The 27655-nt window shown below is 36.8% G+C and overlaps 2 protein-coding genes across 7 annotated transcripts in view; both read left to right on the forward strand.

Annotated features, from left to right (window-relative positions):
- Positions 1 to 17322, forward strand: part of LOC121257555 (DExH-box ATP-dependent RNA helicase DExH7, chloroplastic) — a 29854-nt gene extending 12532 nt beyond the window's left edge. For 2 of the 6 annotated variants that reach the window (XM_041158594.1, XM_041158598.1), the window contains exons 19-34: positions 18 to 119; positions 211 to 363; positions 1045 to 1149; positions 1622 to 1762; positions 1848 to 1937; positions 2020 to 2076; positions 2978 to 3061; positions 10277 to 10375; positions 10469 to 10609; positions 10955 to 11025; positions 12682 to 12751; positions 13474 to 13566; positions 14257 to 14469; positions 15412 to 15504; positions 16259 to 16381; positions 16864 to 17322. In XM_041158594.1, the coding sequence (XP_041014528.1) occupies positions 18 to 119; positions 211 to 363; positions 1045 to 1149; positions 1622 to 1762; positions 1848 to 1937; positions 2020 to 2076; positions 2978 to 3061; positions 10277 to 10375; positions 10469 to 10609; positions 10955 to 11025; positions 12682 to 12751; positions 13474 to 13566; positions 14257 to 14469; positions 15412 to 15504; positions 16259 to 16381; positions 16864 to 16941 (1713 nt within the window). In that variant the 3' untranslated portion in view covers positions 16942 to 17322. Of the gene's footprint in view, positions 1 to 17; positions 120 to 210; positions 364 to 1044; positions 1150 to 1621; positions 1763 to 1847; positions 1938 to 2019; positions 2077 to 2977; positions 3062 to 10276; positions 10376 to 10468; positions 10610 to 10954; positions 11026 to 11976; positions 12130 to 12681; positions 12752 to 13473; positions 13567 to 14256; positions 14470 to 14844; positions 14878 to 15411; positions 15505 to 16258; positions 16382 to 16863 lie in introns of those variants that run through there. The other 4 variants (XM_041158595.1, XR_005939240.1, XR_005939241.1 and 1 more) reach the window with 4 other exon arrangements.
- A 530-nt stretch (positions 17323 to 17852) lies between these two features.
- Positions 17853 to 21692, forward strand: LOC121257204 (uncharacterized protein At5g49945-like). Its single transcript, XM_041158137.1, has 3 exons — positions 17853 to 18977; positions 20920 to 21123; positions 21218 to 21692. The coding sequence occupies exons 1-3, from the start codon at positions 17967 to 17969 to the stop codon at positions 21446 to 21448; spliced, it is 1446 nt and encodes a 481-aa protein (XP_041014071.1). The 5' UTR covers positions 17853 to 17966; the 3' UTR covers positions 21449 to 21692.
- Positions 21693 to 27655: the final 5963 nt, after the last annotated feature.

The following is a 27655-nucleotide window of genomic DNA, read 5'->3' on the forward strand; positions in this document are numbered from 1 at the left end:
ATTTATATTTGGTGCAGAAAACTTTGAATGAAGATGTCATTGATTACGATCTTCTTGAGGACTTAGTTTGTCATGTTGATGAAACTTGCGGCGAGGGTGCCATACTTGTGTTTTTACCTGTATGTCCTTTCTATAATCCTTTTCTTGGGTTATTTATTGTCTGTATTTTCCCGCATTAAACAAGTTTAATACTGCTGTACTGCATAACAGGGGGTGTCTGAAATCTACCAGTTACTCGATAAGCTAGCTGCTTCTTACCGGTTTGGTGGACCCTCTTCTGATTGGATTCTCCCTTTACATTCATCCGTTGCATCAAATGATCAAAAAAGAGTGTTTTTACGTCCTCCTGAAAATATACGCAAGGCAAGTTTTGTCACTTGTGCCGGTTGCTTCTTCCAATTAAACTTTCGAATCACTGGTTTATGCTTATGATATATCTTGTATGTCCTTGAAGTCTTCGTTTAAATATGTTGTATGCTTCAGTGCTTTTATTGGTGGATGAAAGTCCTTGTTCATGTGACTTGGAATAAAAAATGTGTGTTTGGTCTGGAAAATTGAATTTCCACTTATAAAAATTTAAAAACCATGTGACTTCTCAATTGACCATTGTCATTAAAGGAAGGACTCTCCTATTTATCAATAATAATCAATAATAAGAATTTTACCAGAAGGAAGTGAGTTCTCAAGTGCATTTAATGTGTAAAAAAGTTATCCTAATGATATACAAGAATAATTTAGCCTTTGGTGTTGGAAGAATAATATCTCTATTGGAGACGATCAAGAATTCTTATGACTAATTCATTATTACATTTGAAATTGTGATGATGGTTCTAGAACCCCAATTAAGTTGTTCTCTTTCATCATTTGCCTTTGAGTTTCTTATGTAGTTTCCTTTGTACACACTTTATTTGACAAAGAAACATTGACTTTGTAGTATATTTTGTAATTTGTTTGACCTATGCTTGTACCAAAGTTCTCAACTTCTGTTGCCCTTTTTTTGACTTCTTATGTGAGATTTATTTTCTTCAATATCTTGTGTCTCAGGTCATTATAGCCACGAACATTGCAGAAACCAGTATTACAATAGATGATGTGGTGTTTGTCATTGACTGTGGAAAGCATAAGGAGAATCGTTATAATCCTCAGAAGGTGTGTGCTTTTCTATACTCAGTAAGAAGGATACTAGTATTGAGTCACATCTTTCTTAATATTGTTACTCTTACACTAAATTGTGTTCTGCTAGATAAGATCACTCGGTAAGAAAGATAGTGCATGGCTCTCATGCAATTTTTGAATTGAGTGAAAAATAACCTGTGTTCTGCTAGATAAATCAAGGGATAAGCTGAGCATGGTTCTGTGGCACGTGATATCTTTGGTTCACAGAACTATGCCTTTTTCCCCTCTCTTTAAGGAGCTGCGTAGAAAGTCGATAGAAATTGCCGTAAGAAGGTTAATTTGCGTTAGCTTGTATTACCTTAGACACTAATTAAAGACTTTCCCCATTTGACTGTGTCCTTTGTTGGTAAGTATTGATTCAGACTGGTCCCTTCAGTTATCTATATACACCTTACATGCCTTTACTGGTCCTGGTGTCTCACTGTTTTTAACTGGTCACTTTTAGAAATTGTCTAGCATGGTTGAAGATTGGATCTCCCAAGCAAATGCAAGGCAAAGGCGGGGAAGAGCTGGACGTGTAAAACCTGGAACTTGCTTTAGCTTGTATACACGCCACAGATTTGAGAAACTCATGCGCAATTTTCAGGTATTCTCTGCTAGAAAGAAAATGCTCTTAAGTTGCATAGCCTTTTTTGACCTTTTTTCTCTCACACGCCATTAACAATTCCAAGGTTCCTGAGATGCTTCGGATGCCATTAGTGGAGTTGTGTTTACAAATTAAGTTACTTTCTCTGGGTTACATAAAGCCTTTTTTATCCAAGGTAATTAATGCTATCTTTTGATTGCAGATGTTTAAACTGATGGACTGTCTTAACTGGTTTTATTTGTTAACTTCTGTTCCAGGCTTTAGAACCTCCTAGGGAGGACGCTATAACCTCAGCACTTTCATTGTTATACGAGGTAGATTTCATTGTGAGAGTGATGCTTCTGATTTAATTCTGAATGTATGAATAGTAGCAAAAAAATTGTTCAATTAGATACAAAAAGTATCATTACTATGAGAGGATCCTAATTGTCAAACAATTTTTTTTGTCACTTTTTATTGGATGTTGTGCGCAACTGGAGGATTCTCTTCTTTGTATGTGCACCTCTTGAAGACTTCTCATGTGACCATGTTGTTCCTTCATTGAATAAAACTCATGAGAAAAATTTCACATGGAATTATAATTCCTGGGACATGAAATATGTCACTTATTCGTGTATAAACAGTCTTCTGTCTTTGTTCAGGCAGAAAATAGTCTTCTCCTATCTTCTCTGTGGAAATATTTAAGCTAGTGGTGTTTTGTTCTGTCCCCTTTTTTGCAATTAACCCATTTTATTTCTTTATTTGAATTCTTAAGTCTATGCATCCACAATAATGAAGTGAATCTGTATCTAAACCCTTGAGATTTTTCATGTCATATGGAAATGTTCCATTAGCACTTTCTTACTTTCTTAGATTTTATGCATTCCTTTTGTTTACTGATCATAGGAATAAAAAAGATTTTATGCATTCCTGTTTTTATCCTCTCTCCTAAATGGGGTGCTTTCTCTTATATTCTTAATTTCTTCCTGTGTACCCAGGTTTCACCCCTCCCTGCTTCTAATCAATTCCAATCACAAAAGAAAAAGAAAATGTTCCATTTTGTCATTACCCTTCTTGCAGAAGCCTATCATGGCACTCAATAAATGAAATTAGTGATGTCTGTATCTGTCATTCGCCTTCATACGAAACAATAACTTTCTATGCACATTGTGAAAGTACTTATTTTCATAACAAAAAAACATTCCATTTAAAGTCTAGAACTGGAATTTTTTTTAGGTTGGGGCACTTGAAGGTGATGAAGAGTTGACACCTCTTGGGCATCATTTGGCAAAACTTCCTGTTGATGTTCTGATTGGAAAGGTGTGCATAAAATATTCATTTATTCTTTTCTCTTTAGACATAGAGTTATTGTAGCATATGGAAATTTCATGCAAATATAATGTTTTTAGACTTTGGCTTTTTTTTCTTCTTTTTGTCCTGATTTTGAGGCTAGTCCAGATTTTTCAATTACCTTATTGAAGTATTTTGTTCTTAAATATTTAAATTCTGGTCTGATGAATTCATTCTACAAAGTATCTTACCATTTTCAAGATGAGCTTCTTTTGCTTTTCTATTTCCATAGTTAGCTTGCCCCTCTGCTTCACCTCATATTACTGTCTTGACATGATTATTCTACACTTTGACATGGCCAGTAGAAGCCAAAATTTGTGGAGAATCATTTACTCAATTCTGACACCTAAACTTACAACCAGCAAAACACTCGTACGTTTCCTTGGGTAAGTAAGTCTATTAAAGAAGGAAAACATTTATAGAGGAATGCGGTGGCATACCCCATAACAAACGAGTCTTTCAAGACTTAAACAAAAGAAATGTATATGCTAATGAGGCAAGCCTAAACAAACCTGACCTAGCTACATGCAGAGCACAAAGCAGCAGTTGCAACATGAACTAGATAACAGCAAACAAGTAGAAACTCTGATACAAAACTCCAGTCAATCTAAAGGCTACTTCTAAATAGTCATCGATGCACATTATTATTGTTTTCAATGCTTTTTTCTTAAGTCCTTTATGCAAACCCCTGTAAATATGGCAAAGTTTTATTCATGATTGGAATGATAATGTTTGAAATATTTTCTCTCCGTACAGTTTCAGTTTTTGTTGTGGTTTTTTCCTTACTGTTGGTAGTGATTCGTTAATGGCTTTTCCTTCTTGAGGGGATTAGTGTATCACTGAAACATTAGGGTTGTATTGTTTGTGGGTTGGTTTAGATGGGGTTGTGTAATGAGGTGTTCATTGACCAGAAGCTTTTTGAGTTCATAAAGGAGAATGCGAGGTGGTGGAGGATTATAGAAAGTAGTCGTCGTGTAGTGAAATATATTTCAGTGGATTGGGAAACTCTGGGTTGGCTGGGTTCTATGGTGAAGGAATGTGCAGGTACACTGGGTCCTCATGAGTTTTTGTGAACTCGTAGGAAAGGAGACACTGTGTTAATAGTGAGGAAGGGACGTAATCTCAATGGTAGCTTCATCTCCCTCTCAGAATTTGGTCACGATAAGAGGAGAGGTTTGCTTGTGATTCCAGAAGGGAGGAAGGGGGAGGGGTGGAGGAGATTTGGAGATACTTTAATGGAGATCTGTTCACCCTCTGTTTCGAACACATCCCAGGAATTTTTTGCAAAGAAGAACAGAGGAGAGGGAGATGCTTCATCGGCATGGGCAGGAGGAGCAAGGTCGTACAGTGAGGTGCTGAAGAAGGTACCGCCTTGTGCTGTGAGAGACGTGGTGCAGGCGCAATCAGTTCTGAGGATATGCAGAGGTATGGTGGAGAAGACAGCAGACTATTGGGGTTAAATGAGGAAAGTGTCTTGAGGATGTTAGTTGGCTTGGAGGAGAAAGTGGGCATCGTGTTAGATGAAATCAGTTACTTGAAACGCTGCATTAAGGGCAAGGCTGAGCTGAAGGATATTGTGGGCCGTAAGAGTGGGCCTTGTCCTAGGGTCGTGTGTTGGGCCATGGTATGGGTCAGGCCTCAGGTCATGTGTAGGCCTGGAGGGCAGTGACAACAGATGGGTCGGGAAAGGATATCGGGTCCGAGATATCGGACCAAGGACTGCGACATGCTTCTGTGGCGCCGATAAGAACATTACCGGCAACCTTACCGGCATAGAAAGTGCCGATGACCTCCGTCGACCACCCTAGTGAGCCAGTAAAGGTGCTTCGACGGGACACTTTAGAGGAGGGGGAGATTTTGGTGGAGCCGATAGCGTTGGAGAATTAGAGAATTGCTTCTGCGTCCTCGTCACTAGGGATGTTGGTGGAGAATGGGCATTCTGAGTCGTGCATGGTGGTCGAAAGCTCTGAGGCTATGCAAGAGCAGTCTGTTTCGCGGGAAAGTGGGATTTCATCTCGGGGTGAGGCTGTGCAGGTGCAATTAGATTATTCGTGTGGTTCCCCATCAATGGAGTTTGAATATTCTTGGTGGCATATTTTCTGGGGATGACAGTCCTCTTAATAATATGGTTTCAAGTGGTGAAACAAATAATTTGGGTGTTTCGGATTTGATTCTGATTCCCAATAACAGTGTTGGGGAGGAGGGGGCTCTTACTCCTCTGTGTACACTTCCTCCCAGTTCAGAGTATGGGAGTTGTTCGTCGAATTGGATTTTCAAAAAGGTAGAGGAGTTACAAAATATTTTTGGGGTCTCTTTCGGAGGTTATGAGGAACAATTTATGGCCCTTCTTGTGGCTATTGAAGCTAGTCGTTCGAAATCAACTAGAAAACAAGACAGGGAACTTAAACATTTAATATGCTCCATCAATTATGATGTTAAGGATGGGAGTAGCGGAAGGGTTAGACCAAAAGGGAGGGGAAAGTTAAGTTTTAATGAAGCCTAAAATTGTTTCATGGAATGTACGGGGTCTCAATGATAGCAATAAACGTCTTCGTATCAAAGCTTTATTGAGGTCGTGGAAGGGTGATGTGATATGTTTGCAAGAAACAAAGTTGGGTTTTATTGATAGAAGATTTGTGCGTTGTATTTGGGGATGTTCGTATGTGGGTTGGTCCTATTTGGCCTCTCAGGGAGCATCAGGTGGAGTGTTGATGTGGGATAAAAGGGTGGTTGAGGCGATTGAGGAGTGTGTTGGTGAGTTTTCGGTTTCGGTGTTAGTAAAAAAATGTGAGCGATGGGTGGGATTGGGCTTTTGCAGGGTCCTATGGTCCCAACATGGATAGAGATAGGCGACGGTTGTGGGAGGAGTTGGCGGGAATACACTCTTTATGGGATGTGCCGTGGTGTATGGGGGGTGACTTTAACATTACCCGTTTTTCTAGTGAACGATCGGGGCATCATCGGCATACTTTGGCCATGGTGGAATTCTCTGAGTTCATCTTTGATATGGACCTTATGGATCTTTCCTTGGTGGGCGGTGAGTATACATGGTCTAACGGTCGTGCCTGGTCGAAATTGGATAGATTCCTTGTCTCGCCGTTATGGGAAGCCCACTATCCAGAAGTAAGTCAGAAAAGGTTAGCTCGAGTCAGTTCAGACCATTTTCCCATTCTCTTAGATTGTGGGGGCATTCACGGGGGTAGGAAAATCATGATCGGGGGTGGCTTAAAGTGAACGGGTTTGTAGAGACGGTGAGTACTTGGTGGGCATCGTACCAGTTTAGTGGCACCCCGAGTTTCATTCTTGCAGGTAAGCTGAAGGCTCTAAAACAAGATCTGAAGAAGTGGAACTTGGAAGTTTTTGGTCACATTGACAATCAAAAGTCCACTTTGTTGGAAGAATTGTAGGAGTTAGAGGGTAAGGAATTATTGGGAGGGGCCTCTAAGGAGGAGTTATTGAGGAAAGCCTCGATTGTGGGAAAGTTGGAAAGGGTTTTGTTGTCAGAGGAGACATCATGGCGTCAAAAATCCAGAGCTCTTTGGTTGAAAGAGGGTGATAGGTGTACGAAGTTCTTTCACAAAATGGCTAATTCTCATCGTCGTAACAATGTGATCGAGTCGCTACATTCAGGTACTCAGGTTCTATCCTCTCCCGCTGAACTAGAAAGTCATATTGCACATTATTATGAGACTTCTTCTTACCGAATCGGTAACTTGGAGGCCGAAGCTTGATGACTTGCCGTTTGAGGCAATTGATCCACAACTTGTGAGTGTCTTGGAGAGACCTTTTGCTGAAGATGAGATTTTCAAGGTCATCTCTGGTATGGCTAAGGACAAAGCGCCGGGTCCGGATGGTTTCTCAATGGGTTTCTTCCAAACTTGCTGGGATGTGGTGAAAGGTGATGTCTTGCGGGTGTTCAATGAATTTCATGCTTTTCAAAAGTTTGAAAAATCACTTAATGCGACTTTTATTGCGCTCATTCCCAATAAACATAGGGCTTCGAGTATTGAGGATTTTCGTCCAATAAGTTTGGTTAGTAGTGTCTACAAGATTATTTCAAAAGTTCTTGCTAATCGGCTTAGTCCAGTGTTGGAAAGTATTATTTCCAAGCCTCAGAATGCTTTTATTCGATGGAGACATATACTTGATTCGGTGCTCATTGCAAATGAGAGTTTAGATGCTAGATTGCGGGAGGGAAGTCCAAGTATTCTTTGCAAGCTAGACATGGAGAAGGCTTATGATCATGTGAACTGGGAATTCCTTTTGTATTTGCTTAAGAGGTGTGGTTTTGGAGATATGTGGATTTCTTGGATGCGACATTATATTTCTACGGCCCGTTTTTCAGTGCTAGTTAATGGCACTCCTGCTGGTTTTTTTGATAGCTCGAGGGGTTTGCGACAGGGTGATCCGTTATCTCCTCTTCTTTTTGTCATGGTTATGGAGGCATTGAGTAGGATGGTGCAGGCTACTGTGGGTGGGGGTTTTTTATTTGGTTTTCAGGTGGGAAATGGCTCTGGTAGCCCTTGTACCATTTCACATCTCCTTTTCACAGATGACACTCTGTTTTTTTGTGAAGTGGATAGGAGTCAGGTCCAAACTTTACGTGCTTTATTACTTTGTTTTGAAGCAGTGTCAGGGCTTAAGGTGAACCTTGGCAAGTCTGAGATGGTCCCGGTGGGTGTGGTTCCTAATATACGTAGTCTAGCAAGTCTTTTGGATTGCAGTGTGTCCTCTTTCCCAATGAAATATTTGGGCCTTCTGCTAGGTGCAACTTTCAAGAGTAGAGCAATATGGGATAGGGTGGTAGAGAAGACAGAGAAAATGTTGGCTGGATGGAAAAATGGTGTATTTATCGAAAGGGGGTCGTCTCACTCTTATTAAGAGCACACTCACTAACCTTCCCACTTATTTTTTATTTCTCTTTCCTATGCTTGTAGGGGTGGTGAATAGGATTGAGAAACTCTTTAAGGCTTTTTTATGGGGAGGCATATGGGAGGAGAAGAAATTTCATTTGGTTAATTGGAAGACAGTATGTGCCCCAGTTGTGAATGGGGGGTTGGGTGTTTGTAATTTGAGAATTTTTAATAAAGCGTTATTGGGGAAATGGCTTTGGAGATATCATTTGGAAGGGGGATCTTTGTGGAAGGAAATTATAGATGCTAGATATGGTGTTGCTTGGGGTGGTTGGTGTTCCAAAAAAGTGAGAGGGAGGCATGGAGTGGGGCTATGGAAGTTTATAAGGAAGGGGTGGACAAGTTTTGTAAATCATATCCGTTTTGTCGCAGGTGAGGGCAACCGAATCAGTTTTTGGCGGGACGTGTGGTGTGGAGACCATGCATTGGAAAGAGTGTTTCCGGCGTTATATCGTATTGCAGTTAATAAGGAGGCTTCAGTGGCGGATGTGAGGTTAGCAGCTCATGGTTCGCATCAATGGAATATTCTGTTTAATAGGGATATTCATGATTGAGAATTATCTATGGTTTCACACTTTTTCAGCTTGCTACACTCCTTAGGGACTACTATGGCACAGCATGATAGCTTGAAATGTAGGTTTCAGGATCACAAGAAATGCACAGTAAATGCATATTATAAAATCTTGATAACACAGGATCACACCTCATTCCCTTGGAGGAACATTTGGAGGTCTAGAGTGCCCTCTAGAGTTGCTTTCTTTGTTTGGAATGCCGCCCTTGGGAAGATCTTGACTACGGACAACTTGAAGAAGAGAGGATGTGTTGTGTTGGATTGGCGTTACATGTGTAAAAAGAGTGGAGAATCTGTAGATCATCTTCTACTACATTGTGACGTAGCGAGAGGGTTGTGGGATGAGATTTTTCGAAGGGTTGGTGTGGCTTGGGTAATGCCTATGAGGGTGGTGGATTTGATGGGTTGTTGGAGACAATTGCAGGGCAGTCATCAAGTGGCAGCAGTTTGGATAATGATTCCGTTGTGTATTATGTGGTGTATTTGGATGGAAAGGAATGCGCGCTGTTTTGAAGACAAGGAACGAACAATGGTGGAGCTGAAGAATTTTTTTCTTCATACTTTATTGCTTTTATTTTCAGCTATTGTATTAAATGGGGATGATATTCATGAATTCTTATCCTTAGTTCATCGCTCTTAGAATGTATTTAGGTGTTCTATTGTATACTTCCTATGTACTTGGTACATGTCTATTTCATTCACATCAATGAAGTTTTTCTCTTACTTACAAAAAAAAAAAAAAAAAAAAAACTCCAGTCATTACAAGACCAGAAAACAAATACTCTCAAAAAACACAATTGCTGCCATTGAGGCACTACCATTTTTTTTTAAGATTATGTTGAAGTTCACATGGTTCAAATTAAGCCACTACCAATTTTTTCCCCGTTGACAAGTATCAATAATTGTATGAAATGGAAAGTGAACATGGTACACGAGATGAGTACTTCATATCGCCAATGGAATGGAACTAAAAATTCAAACAAGGAGCAATAAAATCGGAAATGACTTAGCATTAGATGCTAGCTAATGAAAATGACCAATCGTATGATGTTTTAAAAACAAGAGTTAAACTTATTCAAACTCTGCTTGACTCCATTAATGGTAGGGTTGTTTCTTTTTCTCATGGCATCCGCATAAGACAAAGTGGTACAACATGGCAAATCTTAGTACACTCATGATGATCAAAGATCCATTCCATTTCCAGTATGATGAAATCTTCTCAACTCCTAGGCATCACTCATCATACGTGTCCTTTCTATTGAACCCATTCTTGTTTATCCCTCATTTATTGAACTTGTTCTCATTTTTTATGCATTTAAATCTAGTCAGCCAACAAAAGGTGCTTAGGTCAGGCTGTAGAACAGAAGCTGAAATTTGATTGGACATCTCAGCGAAGGGATAGTTTATCCAGAGCTGGGGCTAGCTTTGTCCTGTGTCAGCCCTCCCAGATTGACAGTCTCAATTGGATGTATTGTTTGAATTGTGCTGCCTGTACTTAGAAATGTACTTGGATAAAATTTCCCATTGATTTTTCAGTACTTCAGCTTTCCCTTTCTTGAAGATTAGTCGTCTCTTTCTTCGTCTCTCTCAGACACAGAAAAGTCTTCTACTTATCTTCATGATAGACTGCTGTGTACCCTTGTTTTTGGTTTTCCTTTTTCTAGTAAAAGTTTCATATATTGTTTTCCTTTCAAACTGCAGATGATGCTGTATGGTGCTATATTTGGTTGCTTATCACCCATTCTCTCAATTTCAGCATTTTTGAGCTACAAATCTCCATTTGTGTATCCAAAAGATGAGGTCTGTCAATTAATGCTGCACTAATTTTGACTGATGGTTCTCTTTTCTGAAACTAGAAGAATTTGAAGTATGTATGAAAATTTTGGTTTCCAGAGGCAAAATGTTGAAAGAGCAAAATTGGTGCTTTTGAATGATAAGATTGGTGGTTCTAGTGATTCAGATGATGCTGACAGACAATCTGACCACCTGTTGATGATGGCTGCATACAGAAAATGGGAGAAGAGTCTACGCGAGGTTAGGTTTACCCTGCCTCCATTAGTTTGGTTTAGTGTTCAAGGACCACTATGTTGCGCTCACACTGGTTATTCTATTACCGGTACTGTCATGCCGTAACCAATGTGCTTTCTTCAATATGTCTTAAAGCAAAATTCTAAATTACTTCTTGCTTTCCTTCTAAAGAGTAGATAGCCCCGTCTTTCTTGTGACATTTTGTTTATCAGATAAGCCATAACTTAGGATTGAAGATCTCTGCTGTTATTGACTGTATGATAACATATGTATAATTTGCGTAGTTGATCATTATAATGCCATGTAGTCTTGGAACACTGTTTACTGATACAATAAACTTGGGTCATGCAGAAAGGAGCTAAAGCTGCTCAAAATTTTTGCAATTCAAATTTTTTAAGCAGCTCAGTTATGTACATGATAAGGTGTAGCTTCTTTTCTCTTGATTCTATGTTCCTTTCGTAGGTCCCCGTTATATGTCCTCACATATATATAAAAAAAAAAAAATCCTCTCACATATTATTTTGATAACCAAGCTTGTTAAAAATTATTTATGTTGTCTTCCCATGCACAGAATCATATGACTCTATTTGCGCAAGATAATTGAACCTGACTTTCCTGAGGTCCAGTGACGGTTGATAGCTACTAGAAAGAATAACCTGTTTAAAAAGCTTATGCTTGATAAAGAATAATACACTTCTTTCTTTTCTACCTATCAGTAAAGGAATAATGTACTTCTCCTTGAGTGATAAACAAGAATATGCAGATGCCTGTGCATTAGGTTCACACTGTTTTCTTTACTACCTTTCCATAAGTTGGATGCTATCACTTATGTTGTTATGAACATGATTTATTGGCTTCTACATGATGATATCTTTTTGAGCATATTTATATGTCCTATGATATTTGTTTCAATTTTTGAATTACAAAGCTGCAAACCTCGTAGGCGCACCGCATTGCGTGCAAAGAAACATCTGTCATGCAAACATAAATTTCTGATGGTGGGTTTCACCAATGCTGCCTCTACTTTGTTCAGCCTAGAACATCAAGCATATTTAATATTGGATTAAAATATTAAGCATGTTTTTAAGAATTTGTTTGCTTCCATTTTTCTTTTGTTAGTTAGCCCATGTTATCTCTAAAGGGATTGCAATAAGCATCAAGAGGATCACTAGGCTTTCATTAGGTATACCTAGCTGCACATGTTTCTTGCAGTGTTTGGTTTGGAATCATGTGATGCTCATGTAGATGTCCACCCGACTTCCCTAGAAATTTTTCCCAAGGGAGGAACTTAACCAGTCCATATGAGGAGCTCCTGAATTACCTACACTTGCATCTATTTGATGTATAACCACATGAGAAGCCTGCTATTGCAGCAAGTGACTAGAGCTTTTGGGAATCGATGAGCAAGGCAGTAGCTAAGATAGAAGAAGAGGTGATGCTCCTGGTGGAGTAGAGGAAATGCAGATAACAAACATGAATTGCAGAGCCCGAGCAGCCAGTGTGCATGATCATTACACTTCAACTAGGTTATTGTATTTCACTTCTTTTTTTTCCATCAAAATTAGCATGGCGATACATTTATACAAATATTTTAACCTGAACCCACACAATGGAGCTGTAAACAGTCGCGTGCAATCCAATCAAGGATGGCAAGATAGCCTGCTGTCTTTGAAATCTGTTTCAGTACGACCTATGATGTTGATATCTCGATTTAGAGAATTAAATGGGCTAGAGTGCCCCATTTTGTCTTATCAACCTCAGGGAGACGTAAAAGGAAATCTTCTAGGTCATAGAAAGATGTCCCAGAGCAAGAAGCAGTCAGGATGCAGGGACACTGTGATAAGTATATGTATGCTGTATTTTGTCCCCAGTGAGAAAGGCAATTGGTAAAGGTGCTGATTGTTTTTTTCCCTGTTATCAATGCAAATTTGTAACTAAGCTGACCAAAACATTTGTATGATGGGCTAAATTTGTATCATGCCAGTATTCAGAACATCCTGGCACAATAATATTTTGTCTTTTAACTTTATTAATACCTGAACTCTTCCCAGTTTTTTATATATGTGCTTCCATTTCAGAGACATGAGAATACAGTTTGGATCGTTGCTAGCTGACATTGGCCTCATCAACCTTCCAAAAAAGTATCAGGTACAGTGCCTTTCTCGTGAGTAATTTATAATCGATAGTTGTGCTGTTTTCAACCACGGTATCTTGGCATTATGCCATTACCTCTAGCCTGCGACCTGATGTCATGCCTCAACTCTTGCCTGTTCTTGAAAATTATCAGCATTAAAGGACACTTAACAAAACTACTTGTCCGAGATGTCATCTACACGATGCAGTTTTTGTGTATGAAACAATTTTCAATGTTGTTCTGAATAGATACAGCAAAATTTGTCCATCTGAACTTCTTGTCAAAGATATCATTGCCATGTCCTATACCCACCAATATGCACACGCGTGCACGCACAAATGCCCACGATGCATGCACAGTCACAAGCCCGGTCGTTAATTATAATTAACCACCAATCTGTGGCGGCATACAACTACTTGCCTCAGGCTTTATGATGTGATTTATAGAATTCTGCCGTCCATATCTGCATGCAGGCCTAATTTATATTTTGAATCTTATTCATGAGTGATAAATAAATATTGGATGCCATCACAAGAGTTATAAGGGGGGTTTTGAAAAATGCAAAGTTTATCATTCTATTTACTCTGGATTGTTATGAATTGATTGAATTACATTTCAATATAATCTTGTTGAAGGTTTTTTCCAAAGTGTTTTTTTGATGAAAGTTTCTATTTTAAATTCTTAGCTTCTGGAGCTTTATGTCCTGAATTGGGGATTCCTATGTTTTCATGGTCAGGTTCAAGGACAAAAGAAAGAGGATTTTGACAGTTGGTTTTCTGATGCATCGCAACCATTCAATAAGTATTCATGTTATTCATCAGTTGTAAAGGTCAGAACAATAAGGCTGCTGTTTGTATTTAGTTGACCTTTCCCTCAGAGATAAAATATTCACGTTCAGTTACATTAGCAGTGCAAAATGTTTACCTTGTATTAAGTGGAGTAATACATTTGGTTATTTGATTAGACCAGTCACTCATTAATGGTCTCTCCGCTAGATGAAACATATAGTCAATAGAAACCATAAAACTGGAATATAAGCTCATAGTCTACACATTATTAAACATTTCTTACTAGGCTGATTAGACTGTACATCTTTTTAGTTATATTCAACAGAATTTAAAGGGTATAAACTGAAACATTTTTTCTACACAACCCAGGAGGCGCATTTCATCCTTGATGTCTGGACTGTTTTTCTTATTTGTATCAAACTTGAACAAGAACAAACTTCAACCATCCCCTTCGTCACCAGAGCCAATTCCTAGGGACCAAACTTGTAATGATTTTATTGCTGTCAACATTTTGCAGTTTTGCTGCTGTTTTCTGTCACTTTCTTAAATTTGTTATGTTGGGCTTCCATTAATATCATGGGTACGAGGAAATAAAATTTATTGTTATTACATTGATTGTGTAGATGGCTAATCTATATGACAATGAAAAATGAGGTGTTCTCATGTTTAGTTGGAACTGAAAATACCATTTTCCCTGTTACTAAGTAAACATTCATGGAGTACTCGTGCAGGCTATATTATGTGCAGGTTTATACCCTAATGTGGCAGCCACTGAACAAGGCATTACTGCCACAGCTCTTGGCAACCTTAAACAGTCTATTGGCCCAGTAACGCAGGATCGCCCTGTTTGGTATGATGGAAGAAGAGAAGTTCACATACACCCTTCTTCTATCAACAGTAATTTGAAAGCATTTCGATATCCCTTCCTTGTCTTCCTTGAAAAGGTTTGCGCTTTAATTCTATGAATCAATTTCTTTTTTTCTAGTCATTTCCTTGTTCTAGTATCAGTTCATGATATTTTGATTTCACATGAAGGTAGAACGTTATGCGTGGGAAAAGTACAAAGACAATAGTCTCAGTGCTTAATCAAATTCTAAGTTATCAAATTCTATGAATCAATTTTTTCGCTGATTCTAATATTTTTAATCCTCATATTTCATAAGAGGTTGTTTGTTTGAGCTTTAAAACCACCTTGTTTCAGCTTCTGTTTTGGTTTTTGCCACTAGCTTCGTTTAGCAAGTGCAAAGCTCGCATTTGAGCCCCAATTGTCTGTTTTGGTCTGTCTCAAGTTTTGTCTTGCATGTCTGTTTTGGTGGCAGTCTTGCGGAGGAAGGGGTTAGTGTATACTTGATGTAAATATACCCGGCTTCCTAGTAACTCAAGATTTTGGTACTTTTTGTATCTTACAACCACAAGACCGATTGGAAATGATTTGCCAAGGAAAGGAAATAAATCTTTGTTTATGCTGTGTGGTGGCAAAAATAAAATAATCGGTTCCTTCCCTTGAAGTACAAGTAATATAGTTTTGGTTGAGAGAGAGAGAGGAGAGAGAGATCTTTCAACTATATCAAAATTCTGTCTCTAGTAAATTGAAATTCCATGAGATGCTTTTTTTTGTGCTGCATAAGCTACTTAAGTCAATATGGGAAGATGCAATTAAGTTTTAACTCAACATTGGGGTTCAACTTCCAATGATGCTTTGGGGACTTTGGGATAATATTGATATGAGGATGGTCAAGAGATTTGCCATTGCAATTGCAATATTTGGTTAACCACTGTTCACCCTATATAATTCTCTCCTCTTCTTCTTCTTTTTTTTTTTTTTTCTCTGAGCATTCACTGTATCATTATTTTAGGTTTAGAATTTCACCCTGATTTTTTCTCAGGTTGAAACCAACAGAATTTTTATTCGAGATTCTTCTGTTATCTCTACTTACTCTATCTTGCTGTTTGGTGGCTCCATCAATATTCAGCATCAGGTATCTATTTTACTTTTCCCCCTGCAAAAAAGGCACATTCATCCTAAATGTTGTTTTTGTTTTCAAAAAATTTCGTGGTTCCTGAATCTAGGAACACCTGCCAAATCTCGTATATGGTCTCCCTGGGCCTCAACAGGTAACTGAGAAACTGATCTAAAGGAAGAATTAACACCTGAAGCACTCAGTTTTGCAAGGCAAACCACAACTATATTTCCTTCCCTTGGCGTATGTACAAGTGTGATACTCACAGAAAAATGAAGATTTAAAATGTCATCCCAAATCTGATGGTTAAGATGGTTAAACCAAAGAATAAGAGCTGAATCCGATTCCATAATGACCACTGTCTATACATTATCAGCACAAAATTGAAGAGCCAACTGTAAGACCGTAAGTTCAGCATATGTATTAGTTCCATGACCAAATGGCATCATCCCAAAAAAAACTTCAATATATATATATATATATGTACGTACGCAAACTTGACTTCCCAATGTTATATTCTGTGTTTATTCTTTACCTCATTTGGCTTCCATACTATGCAACTCAGGGTCCAACCCTGTTTATGTTGCATTAGCTTGATATCCAATAAATTATGCCCTTATTAGATATCATTAAGTTCCAGATTTTAATGTGATGACAACTGACTAAAGATAAGTGGAGCTTAAATGTTGGATATGTCTGGTGATCATTTCCTTTTGTAGCATTTTTGAAATGTCTTCCTTTGTGACGGTGTATTGATGCTCCTACATTGCAGACTGGACTGGTGGTCATAGATGGATGGTTAAAACTGACAGCAGCAGCTCAAATTGCAGTCCTGTTCAAGGAACTGCGGCTAACTCTTCATTCACTTTTGAAGGAGCTAATTAGAAAGCCAGTGGTACCATTTATTTTGCTTTGATTTATTAGTTCATCATGTTTTTATTATCCATTGTTGCATGTTTTCTTTCTGATTGGTAGATGTGTATGCTTAGCACAGCTTTTATCTTCCTTCATTCAGCATACACGTGGTCTATGTACTAAGAATTCAAAGCTTGAATTCTGCATTATGTATGTATTAGATATGGCAATCATCACACACACATTCTACCATTTTATAAATATTATAGTTCCTCGTTTGTGGATCAGCTCAGAATCAGCCCTAGGCCAGTCTGACCATCTGGATGGTTTATAAACATTATTACCAAGTTTTTTTTTGGTCAAGCTATTACTTGGACTTTCCTTGAAATAGTAAATTTTTTTACTAGTTAAACTATATTTATGGTCAGAAGGCATTGCCTAGTGATATGGACTTTAGTATTATCATTTCCCTGAAACTGCCCTCAACCCAAAATGATGCATACTATTTTCTTCGTTTCTCAGAATGCCACAGTTGTTGATAACGAGGTTATCGGGTCCATGATCCAATTGTTGTTAGAAGAAGACAAACCCCTCAAGTAATTAGGGATCTCAAGGTTGGTGGATTGCGGTGACGGTTCTCGCACTTGATGATCTTACCATTCATGCCTCATTCAAACTATCCAAGCATGTTGCTGATCCCCATCTCGGCTTGGTGGTGTTCACTGCATGTGTGCCTACTCTATACTGCAAATTACTAACAGGCCTTGATCAGTAGTTCCTTCTCTCAGAAATGGCGAAACAAGTGAAGTGTCAGTTCATTAATTACGAACATCTGGCTTGAAGAATGCTGACTAGGAAACGGGATTTTTATTTTATTTCTTTATTATAAGCAGAGGAATTCATTTGATCCTTGCAGATTATGCTGACTGGCGGTATAATTTTTACATCCTGCTAATTCTGTTTATTGTATTTTAGTTAATTTCATAGCAAGTGTGTTTGTTCTTTGGATGCTACGTTTTTCCTGAAAAGACCTTTTTTTTTTTTTATGCCATTCAAGTAATGATACACTTATATATATATATATATATATATATTTACAATCTTTTATAAATTGATATTATTTTTATAAATTATTTTATCAAAATCTCTCTCATTCAAAATATAATTGTATAAAAGGTATGAATCATTTGGAATGCCCTTGGATCCACAACTTCAAAAAGTTAAGAATATGCAGTGAAAGTGAACTTATATTTTTATCTATGGGAGAGTCGGACATCTAAAGACGTGTTCAATCCATATAATGAACAGGAAAGCAGAGGTGTTTTTGTTTTATGAATTTAATTATTTTCAGGTAAAATATTTTAAATGATTTTAAGGATTAAATAAATAAAATTCTATTAAAACATGATATATTAATTAGTGCGAGTAATATAATATAATTTAAGAATATGATTTTATTTATTTATTTATTATTAATTCATCTATTATATAGTCTGACAAATAGAAATTTTCTTTTATTTATAATCCTGTAATTTAACGAGTGTTCAGTTATAGAACACATCAACAGTACACACTCGAAGGAACAACAAATCTCCATCCACAGAGAGAGTGAGAGAGAGATTGCCATGGCGGGTCGACCCCTCTTTCCCTCTCTCTTGCATCTGCTCGCTTTCCTCTCACTCCTCAACCTCTTCCTTTCCCATCTCTCTCGCTCCCTCATTCTTGCCGCCGATTCCCACTTCGAAGGCTTCGATTCCGAAGATGCAGATCCCGATATAGACTCCGATTCCGATATCCTCTACCCTAATTCCCTCCGATCCCCTCCTCTCACTCTGTCGGATCCCCACTCCTCCCCACTTTCTCCCCCGGATCCAAGTCCTCAATCTCGGTCTCCGCCTTTGTCGGATCCTCCCAAGCCTTCTTCCGCTACCTTCGAGGACTGGGACGAGGACGAATTCGAAGGCCTACCGATTCTCCAAGATAAGCCCCTCCTGACCCCGATTATCACCGAAAATGACACGCCTTCCGATCCAAAATCTAGTCCCTCGGCCTCCCCTAAAGCGAAGCCGGTTCCGAAATCCTTCACAGTCGAGATCGTGTGCGGGACTTTCCTGATCATATTCTTGATCAACTACTTCACCGGTAAGCGCGAGAACGAGAATCTAGCCCTCGCTTGGGCCGCTAAGTTCGCCACCAAAGACTCCGTCTTCGAGCGGAATTTCAGTCTATTGGGGGTAGGCGAAGGGGAAGACTCGCCGTTGCTACTGAAGGAGGGGCAGACCGTGTTCAAGTTCTATGCCAGTGGGCGCAGGTACTGCCAGGGTTTGCTGGCGACGATGGAGCTGAAGAGCCGGCATGATTTGATATCGAGGTTGTACAATTTGGTGGTGCCGTGCAAGGACGAGATTTCTTTCGAGGTGCATATGAACGACGACGCCATGGATCAAGTGGTTTTCGCGGTGGCAAGGAAGAAGTTGGCGAAGGCGATGCAGAAGGAGGTCAGGGATTTGCAGAAGTTCGCAGGGACGGTGTCCCCGCCAACGAGTGGCAGGAAGTGGGTGAGCGAAGAGTTGGCAGTTATCTCAGAATCGAAGGAGGTGGCGGCGGATTTGATCACGGAGGCCGTGCTTGATCAGGTTGGATTCGGTTACATTTTGTTTTGTTTGATGGGATTGCCATTTTGCTTGCTTTGAGTATTTTTTTTAGGATGTTTTTCCATGTGAATGGATATTGTTTAGTTTAGATCCCAGGGCCTTGAATGTTTTTATGTTTGTGTATTGTAACATTGTGTGTAGTTGCGTTTCAACAGTTGTATGTTTTAGATTTTGATAATTAAATGTGAGGAATTTTTTCTTGCTTGCAACGGTTATGTTTGCGTGTTGATTTTCTTTTGAAATTCAATGGTTTAGTGGATAATATTTTGGAGTAGTCTTTTTTTTGGTAAGTGCTGTTTTGGAGAACTTTACTGCGGAGAATTTGGTTACTTCTGTATGCACATTTAAGTTTTCAGTTACTTTTTTTTACTAAACGAAGCTCTTTTTTTTTTTTTTTTGGAAAAAACTAAACAGAGCTCTTATTGAGCTTTAGAGATGCTCGTATATCGACAACAACTGTTAACGTTTTTTTCACAAATAAAAGAACTTTTTGATAAATAAGAGGAATTTTGACAAGTAAAAGACATAAGGGCAGGTTTGGGGATGGGATGAGACACAAAATTCTCATCTCATCTCATCATTACACCTTTTTCAAATCCTCATACAAAATATAATAAACAATTCAACTTTTTCAAATCCCAAATCACCTTTTTCAAATCCCAATACAATAATAATATTAAAACATAATATTTTAAACTCTCAAACAAAACACAAAATTCTCATCTCACCCCCCAAACCTGCCCTAACGAACTTTACGAGGAGTTAGTTAGGATAGTGTGAAATTTAGAATAAATTTTTTGTTTTTTTTTTTTTTGTTTTGACTTTTGATGTTTTGCTGTGTTTTTAGAGTGTGGTGCACGCTGAGGTCTTAGTTGTTATATTGTTGCGTAGCATTTGGAGTCTCTTCTTTCCTTGGAATTGCTTTGTATTTAGTATTTATTTTTGTCGATGCTTTGAACTGTGGTTTATCATGTATAAATTTAGAATTGTGCTTGATTCAGTATGATCTTCACTTGAAAGACAAACTGATATAATTTAAAAAATTGATTGAAAAATAGTTAAAGAATATGTAAACCTATTTTCGGTAGCTTATTGTTCCATGAGGAGAGATTTAATTTTCATTATCCCTCATATTAAGGGGGGGATATGCACATTTTGCATGATTTGGAGCTATAGTACGCCACATTCCCTCAGAATATCACATCCGCAATACTTTTGAATGAATCTTGTGATGCATGATTAATAGATAGTGGCATTTATTACTACGCCACATTCCCTCAGAATATCACATCCGCAATACTTTTGAATGAATCTTGTGATGCATGATTAATAGATAGTGGCATTTATTACTACGGAGTTAATAATTGAAGTTAATGATAATGATGGCGTGATTTGAAAAGAAAAGGCCTGGTGCATCATTTGAACTTAATCACAAGTATCTGGGGTGGGTGAATTAACATTTGCATTGTACAAGATCATTCAGTATGTTCCTGCGATCTGGTCAGACTCGTAGTCAGGTACAGGATTTGTTGGATAACCCCTATTTGATCACTCACGCATGGCTTTATCTAAGGAAGAGGTGTTTTGCATGATCTGCCCCATCTAAAAGATGTGTAACTTCTTGTGTGTTGTTCACTTCCTATGCAATGCTATCGCATGCTCAGATCAATCAGAAAAAAGAATCTTCATTTGTCATCTAGCTTGAGCTTCAAACTTTATTGGAGTACTCTTATCATTGCTTCACAGTCTTTCTCCAGTACTAATTTCACTAACAGTAGTGAATGTAATAATGCTCTTTTTATTTGTAAGCTGTTGGTCTGTTCCCAGATTCTTATATCATTCCCAGCCTTTATTATCTTGTTACACTCTTTAGGTTTGGTTATTATGGTTTCATTTATGTTACTCGTAACCCGGTTTTCTGCAGGTTTGTGGAGAAAAAGCTTTTGAGAAATTCGGAAAACATTTCATCTCGATGCATTTCTCTGATCAACACCCAGGCACACACAAGAGGATGCTATTGTTCAAGTTTGCCCTCCCAGATGCGAATAATATGGCCGATATGACTCGGTTGGTGGCTCTTGTACCTTATTATATTGACTTGATCGGGCGTTACAAACTTAGTTCTCAGGTGGGTCAGCTGATGACAATATTTTGCAATTTGACTAAACAAAACTGGCCATCTAAGTAAGTGATTTGTTTAACTACAAATTGTGCAATTGCAGGCTCGATTGAAAACAGAAGCAGCTAGATTAAAGGCTGCTCAAGAGGCATATAAAGAACTTCAAAATGCTAGGCAAGAAGCCTTGCAGAAAAAGAAGGCAGAGAGAAAAAAGATAATGGAGGAAGCCGAGGCAAAGCTTAGTGCAGAGTCTGTTCGGAAGAAAGAAGCAAAAGAGCGTGCCCGTCAGATGAAGAAGGGCATGCCAAAAGTAAAGATGACGCGTGCACACTAGTTAATGGATTCTCTAGACAAGTACCTAGAATTTAAACTCTTCCCATATTTTCCTAAAATTTACATTTAGTTTTCCATCTGAAAAGTTTTGGTTCTGTACCCTTATCGCCGTGGACTTCAGTTGTTTTATTCAATGTTTAGTTAGTTAGCTAGTCCCAACAATTCCACATGTTTGTGGATTTTGAATGTACCAGAACTCAATGCTGCAGAAATTTTCTTCAAGCTGCTATTGGCTGCATTTTACATGACCTGGAGTAACTTCCAAAGTAGGTTATGGCATCCCCAACTAGATATCATTTATGGAATAGAAAAAAATCTATTTGTAAATTCACCTATTGCAAAACCAAGCACATTGCTGCTATGAAAGCATTGTCACTTGGTAATTGCATTGTCTTTTCTTTCGACTGTTGTCCAATATAAGTTTGTGTGTTCACAATTACTAAACTAGCACACTCGGGCAATGCTCTTGTTAATGTATCCTATATACATGGGCTTTTGCCTGATCAACAATATTTTATTTAAAAAAGTAGTATGTTTATATACAAGCTTACAACCAAAACAACTCTTCTATGTCTAAAATACGTCTTTGGGCACCAATCCTAAAAACTAGATATATAAACATTTCTCTAAAACCAAAAGTGAGGCTTCTAAAATGTTATTATTATGTTATATATAATTTTGTTAGATGTAAAATGCCCTAATCAAAACTCTAAAGGCTTAGGGCTGATTTGGTTACACAAAACCAAACAATCTTATCTTATCTCACATCATTATAACTTTTCCAAACTCTCACACAAAATATCATAAACAATTCAATTTTTTCAAATTTTAAAATAAAAATAATATTATAATAAAATTTTATTCAACTTTCAGCAAAACATTTCATATCATCTAAACTATATAACCAAACCAGGCATATGTTGAGTTTGGTCATAGTTGGGAAGTTTCCACACAAACGCCATTGCCGCTGCAGCTTCCTCGGTTTTAACCTTTCTAGTGGAAGATGTTACCACCCTGAGCCATATCCCGCGCCATTAATTTCCCATTTTCTTTTCAAATATCATTATATCAAACAAGAAATTACTGCCCCTTAATATTAATCGGCATTATTTATGCCGGATGTCAAGTTTGGCATCTGGCATTTGCACTTGGCAGCTTAAGAAAATCAATCACGTTGTCTATGTTGAACAGCAAAATCAAAGCTTCAAAGATTCATGTAGTTGCAAGCAATAGTACAACCAAACAGATTATGAGGCATACAACCTCTTCAGTGCTTCCATATCAACAATTTTTGTATCTAAGAATTTAAACAATATGACTATCCCGTTTAACCAAAGAGTAATGATATCTACACAACATATTTCTCAATGCATTTCATAACACATGTTTTAAAATAAAATGAGAGTATTTTTATAATGAAATATCAATTCAATTGTTACTTGTCTGATTGAACGTGATGGACAATGGATAATGCAAACCCCCTCCCTTTTATTTATTTATTTTTAATGCACCCCCACTACTATATGTTATCCATTACTGCATTAATAAACTGTGATAATTTTTTGTTTTCTCTACGTGACACCAAGACCACATTTTGTTGTCTCTTTCTTGGTGAGGGAAGAAACTATCTTACCCTCAGTAACTCTTATCATCCAGATGAGATGATGATCAATGGCCATCATCCAAATTAATGCACCGAGGCGATATGGTCAAATCCTTGGCAAAGAGGCTTGTGATCCCCTTAAGTAAGAGGGTTAAAGAGAGAGGTTTGTTCTTCCTCAAAACCAATTTCCAAGAGAAAATCAAGCCATAACAAATGCTCACCAGACTCAAAACACTTTGGAGTTTCTCAATCCAAAGGCTTTCTATTCCACAAAGGCTTTCTATCCAATTCAGATTGAACTGCAACTGGGAAATATGACTCTAACCTGACCCCTTTCCATAACTCAATCTGCATATACAGAGGGCTGTTTCTTCCATCCCTTCTATATTAAAACAGAATTAAAAAAAAAAAAAAAATCCATTTTCAAGTTGATCCCTATTTGAATTTAGAGATGAGTTGAGATGGTTTTAGATGAGGTGAAAAAATATTGTTAGAATATTATTTTAATATTATTATTGTTTTAGAATTTGAAAAAGTTGAATTATTTATTATATTTTATGTAGAAATTTAATAAATTTATAATGATGAGATGAGTTAAAGTAAGTTCCGAATCCAAACGTTAAGTTTCGAATTTAAGCTCAAACTCAAATTATATTAAAAATAAATAAAATCCGTAATCTGAAGATATATTTCTGGCTGGGTCCTCAAATCTTGATCGTTGTTCCGGACGTATGGAAAAGATTTGTGAATAAAAAATGGGAGAACTTGGCAATAACCTTCGAAAAATCTAAAAGTAAAGACTCCATGCATGGTTCCTCATTTCCAATGTACTAGAAATTGAAGACCACGTGTGAAACAATGAATAAAGTGAGATTGTATCATTGTAGTTTCGTTGGTAGGTCAATTTGGTTGGCTGTCTGGCTGGCTTTGATCATGACATATTTCTGCAAAAAGAACTAGCATGGATCTTTAGCTAAAGCCCAACCCTACTTCTTAGGCCTCCATCTATTAAATTATACTTCCAATGGTGCCCACAACTGCTCGGAATGAATGAAGCCCACAAGATGGACATCATGTTCACATCTTTGCATTTAAAGTCTGTGTTGGTTGAATGGCAGTAGTACATGCACATGTACTACTCCCACCCCACCATTATCAAAATCTCCATCCCATAAAATCCTCTCTTTCCTGCATTTGGTCTGCTGTTCTATACTTGTTTATTAGTCAACTGCATGTGGTTGAGGGTTCGACACCAGACCAACATCATTCATATTTTCCATAAAATATATAGTATTTATTTCATGTGAGATATTTTATTTTATTTATCAACATGATTTAAAATAATAGAAAGTATTTTTTATTTTAAAATATATTTCAAGTACAATGAAGAAACATTTTTCCAAGGCACGTTATTGAATTTTACTGTATTCTGGAAAATAAACCAAAGGGAAAATAAAGAAAAAATCAAGAGATCAAGTCCAAAGTGTAGAGCATCGTTTTCCACGCCACCTCGTTGATGCTTTGATATGGTCTCCTACACTGGTAATATGTCAGAAAGAAGCAACCACGTAAAGATGATGAGGAGCGAGCGAGCGATGGTGTCGACGATACACAGCCACAGCGGATAAAGGCAGCCGGGTAGTGATAGGGTTATTATTTTTTTATTATTTATTGTGTATTTATTTTTTTAAGTATTTTTTTAAAATTTTTAATTATTAAAAAATATATATAATCTTAATAATTTTTATTTTTTTTAACCATTTAAAATAAAAAAATTAAAAAAAAATCAAATAATAAATAAGTAATAGAAGAATATTCCTTATCATTTTCAAGGCAGCGGCTTTGGGTAGCCAGTAGCCACCCAATCTCTGCATTTTGCTTTTGCTAAGAGACAATTAGCAATCGTGATCTGTTTTCTTGAAGATTAGTCAATTTTGTTGACGTGGCTAAATAATGACCATTTATTTTCGATTAATCGTCCCACTACTTTTTTTCTACACAATTGACAATCCAATCCAATCCAATCCAAGTCCGGACTTGATACGTACGATCGTGAGGAAAGAAAAGAGAGAGTAAAAATGAGACGTACGGGGCTGGCCACCAATTACCTGTTCAACCAACAAAGCTATCCTACGCGATGATCTTGTTTCCAGATGCGTCTTGGACCAACTCTAAGCTATATCCATGTCATGTCCTTTTCCTCCAGGACTTCAAACTCTGAGGTGTCATCTTTTGTCTTCATATTCTCCTCTTCTCAGTATAATCTCAATGTTTGCATATTTTGTGATATATATATTTTTTTAAATAAATGTAATTTCTCAGATTTTTTCACGTGAATTTTAAGTTTTTCTCGTTCTTTTATTTAAAAAAAAAAAAATTATATAAACTTTACACACTTTAATATTATACAAATCATTTTCTGCAATGTAATCTTTACCATCTAATTTACACATAATTATCGGCTAAAACCAAAAATAATCTTTTTGAGGTAAATGATATAAGAGTAATGCTACTCTGCCGTTTAGAGTGCACAGTTCTATCTTACCACTAGTTCAAAATTTTATTTTTTATTTATTTTTTAATTTTTGTATTCATAGTTTTTTTTATTATTTTAAAAAAATATAAAAAAAATCAATAACTAATAATCACTTTCTTAACTATCAAGGTGTCAATATCAGAGAGTAAATAGAATAAATAAAGTAGCATTTTTCATGTTACAAATGAGAGAGAAGTAGATGATATAAATTAGCTTCCTAGGGGGACATTTCCAACCCCATCTCAGGTCTCATTTTAATATTAGGCGTGGTAATATACGACACGAATCGTTAATATAACATGAACACAATACAATAAAAGTGAATTAGAGTTTAACTTTAACGAGTTCAGGTCAAAACAGGTTGACCCGCTAACATGCAATTGCTTAACAAGTTGATATCAGGTCAATCCATTATGACCTGTTAAGAACATTAAAATTAAAATTATATCATTATACTTAAAAATAAAATTATTGAGATTTTAATTTCGATATTTTTATTATTTTGATTGTAATTTTAAATTTGTAATTAGTTTTATATTTTTTTTATAAATATTATGATTTTAACATTTATATAAATTATTCTAAATTTAACTACGTCAAACATGTTAATTTCAGATTTGTTAAACTCATTTACATAAACGGATTGACACAATATGATCCGTTTTGTTAACGAGTCATATTAAGATTTAAAAATTTGACACAATTAATTTAATGAGTTGGATTAAAATTAATGCATATAATATATATATATATATATATATATATATCTTGACACAATTCAATACAAATACAATCTATTAACACAATTTAACACTCCTATTGAACATGATAACTGCAGTGCATTCTGATTACAAAAACTCGTGATGATAAGTGCTCCTCTCACACATATTCTCAAGTTGGGCTAAAATACAATGCATAAATGGATGAAAATGGAGGGATCAACCGGCCAGGTCATGTCCAGATCATCCGTGATCACATGGGAGCGCTTACTCCATGCTGTATCCTACGAGGACATCTTTATCATGTTTGATTTAAAAAAAAAAAAACGTGACAAGTTAATCCATCCCCCACGTTCATATTTGTCATCCTGACCCTACCTAGCTAGCTACTTTATTTATGGCGGCACATGGTGGCCCCCCCTACATATCTAGCTTCTGCTCACCCCCCGGCCCCCCACTTTTCCGCTGCCTCTCTACATCCACTCCCTTTTATTTTATTTTTTAAAAATAAAAATAAATTTCATTTCATTTAATAAACGAAATTATAGAAATAACTTATTAATATAAGAAAAAATCTAAACTACAAGCTATACTAACATATATGATCTGAGGCAATCTCATGTACAAAATTTTTTATGACAGGTATTATCTTAATTTTTAAAATTAACAGAGAAAAATGCTCTATAAAATAGAACTAATCGTCTCGTCCTATTTTTAAAAAAAAAGAAATACTATTTTCAGTCTGCTAAAAATGAGAATTATTATCTTTTCTAATGCTCTTAAAGAATGAACGAAACTCTATTACTATAGGCACCAAATTCAATAACATATTCCTTATTATTTCTTTTTATTATTAAAATCACATACATATCCAGTCCCCTTTTATACATTACACAAACTCCCAACACTACTCTGCTTCGATTCACACATGCATTTCTAATTTTAAATATTATTATTTTTTAGGAGTATAAATATATATTGATCAATAATTCTACATGCATAGTAATAAGTATTACAAAAATCTGCACATTATATCTAACCTTTTTTAAAAATAAAAAAATAAATTATCTAATTCAACTGGCAATTAAAAAGTATATACTCAAAGTGGAAAACCGATGATGAAACTGTTGCATTATTAAGCCCATGTTCCAAGATTAGACTCTTTTAAATGTTCCTTAATTCCAACTTTGTCTCATTCCTTAATTCCAATAAACCTTAATTTAATTAATTAATTGATGTTTATTGGGTTTCTCGTTGTTCTTATAACTTAAAAAAGAATAAAAACTTTTGTGGACTTTTTGCTGCCTTTGTCGTCATCTAATTGACTAGTATACGTGATTCACGAACTTA

This window comes from Juglans microcarpa x Juglans regia, chromosome 3S (assembly GCF_004785595.1).
Source record: "Juglans microcarpa x Juglans regia isolate MS1-56 chromosome 3S, Jm3101_v1.0, whole genome shotgun sequence".
Taxonomy (NCBI): Eukaryota; Viridiplantae; Streptophyta; class Magnoliopsida; order Fagales; family Juglandaceae; genus Juglans; species Juglans microcarpa x Juglans regia.

What these genes read in the sequence shown, in the direction of transcription:
- LOC121257204 (XM_041158137.1), top strand. Translation starts at nt 17,967, where the DNA reads ATGGCGGGTCGACCCCTCTTTCCCTCTCTCTTGCATCTGCTCGCTTTC. An exon ending in CGGAGGCCGTGCTTGATCAG is followed by an intron (nt 18,978 to 20,919) that starts GTTGGATTCGGT and finishes GGTTTTCTGCAG; the next exon opens with GTTTGTGGAGAAAAAGCTTT. An exon ending in GTTACAAACTTAGTTCTCAG is followed by an intron (nt 21,124 to 21,217) that starts GTGGGTCAGCTG and finishes GTGCAATTGCAG; the next exon opens with GCTCGATTGAAAACAGAAGC.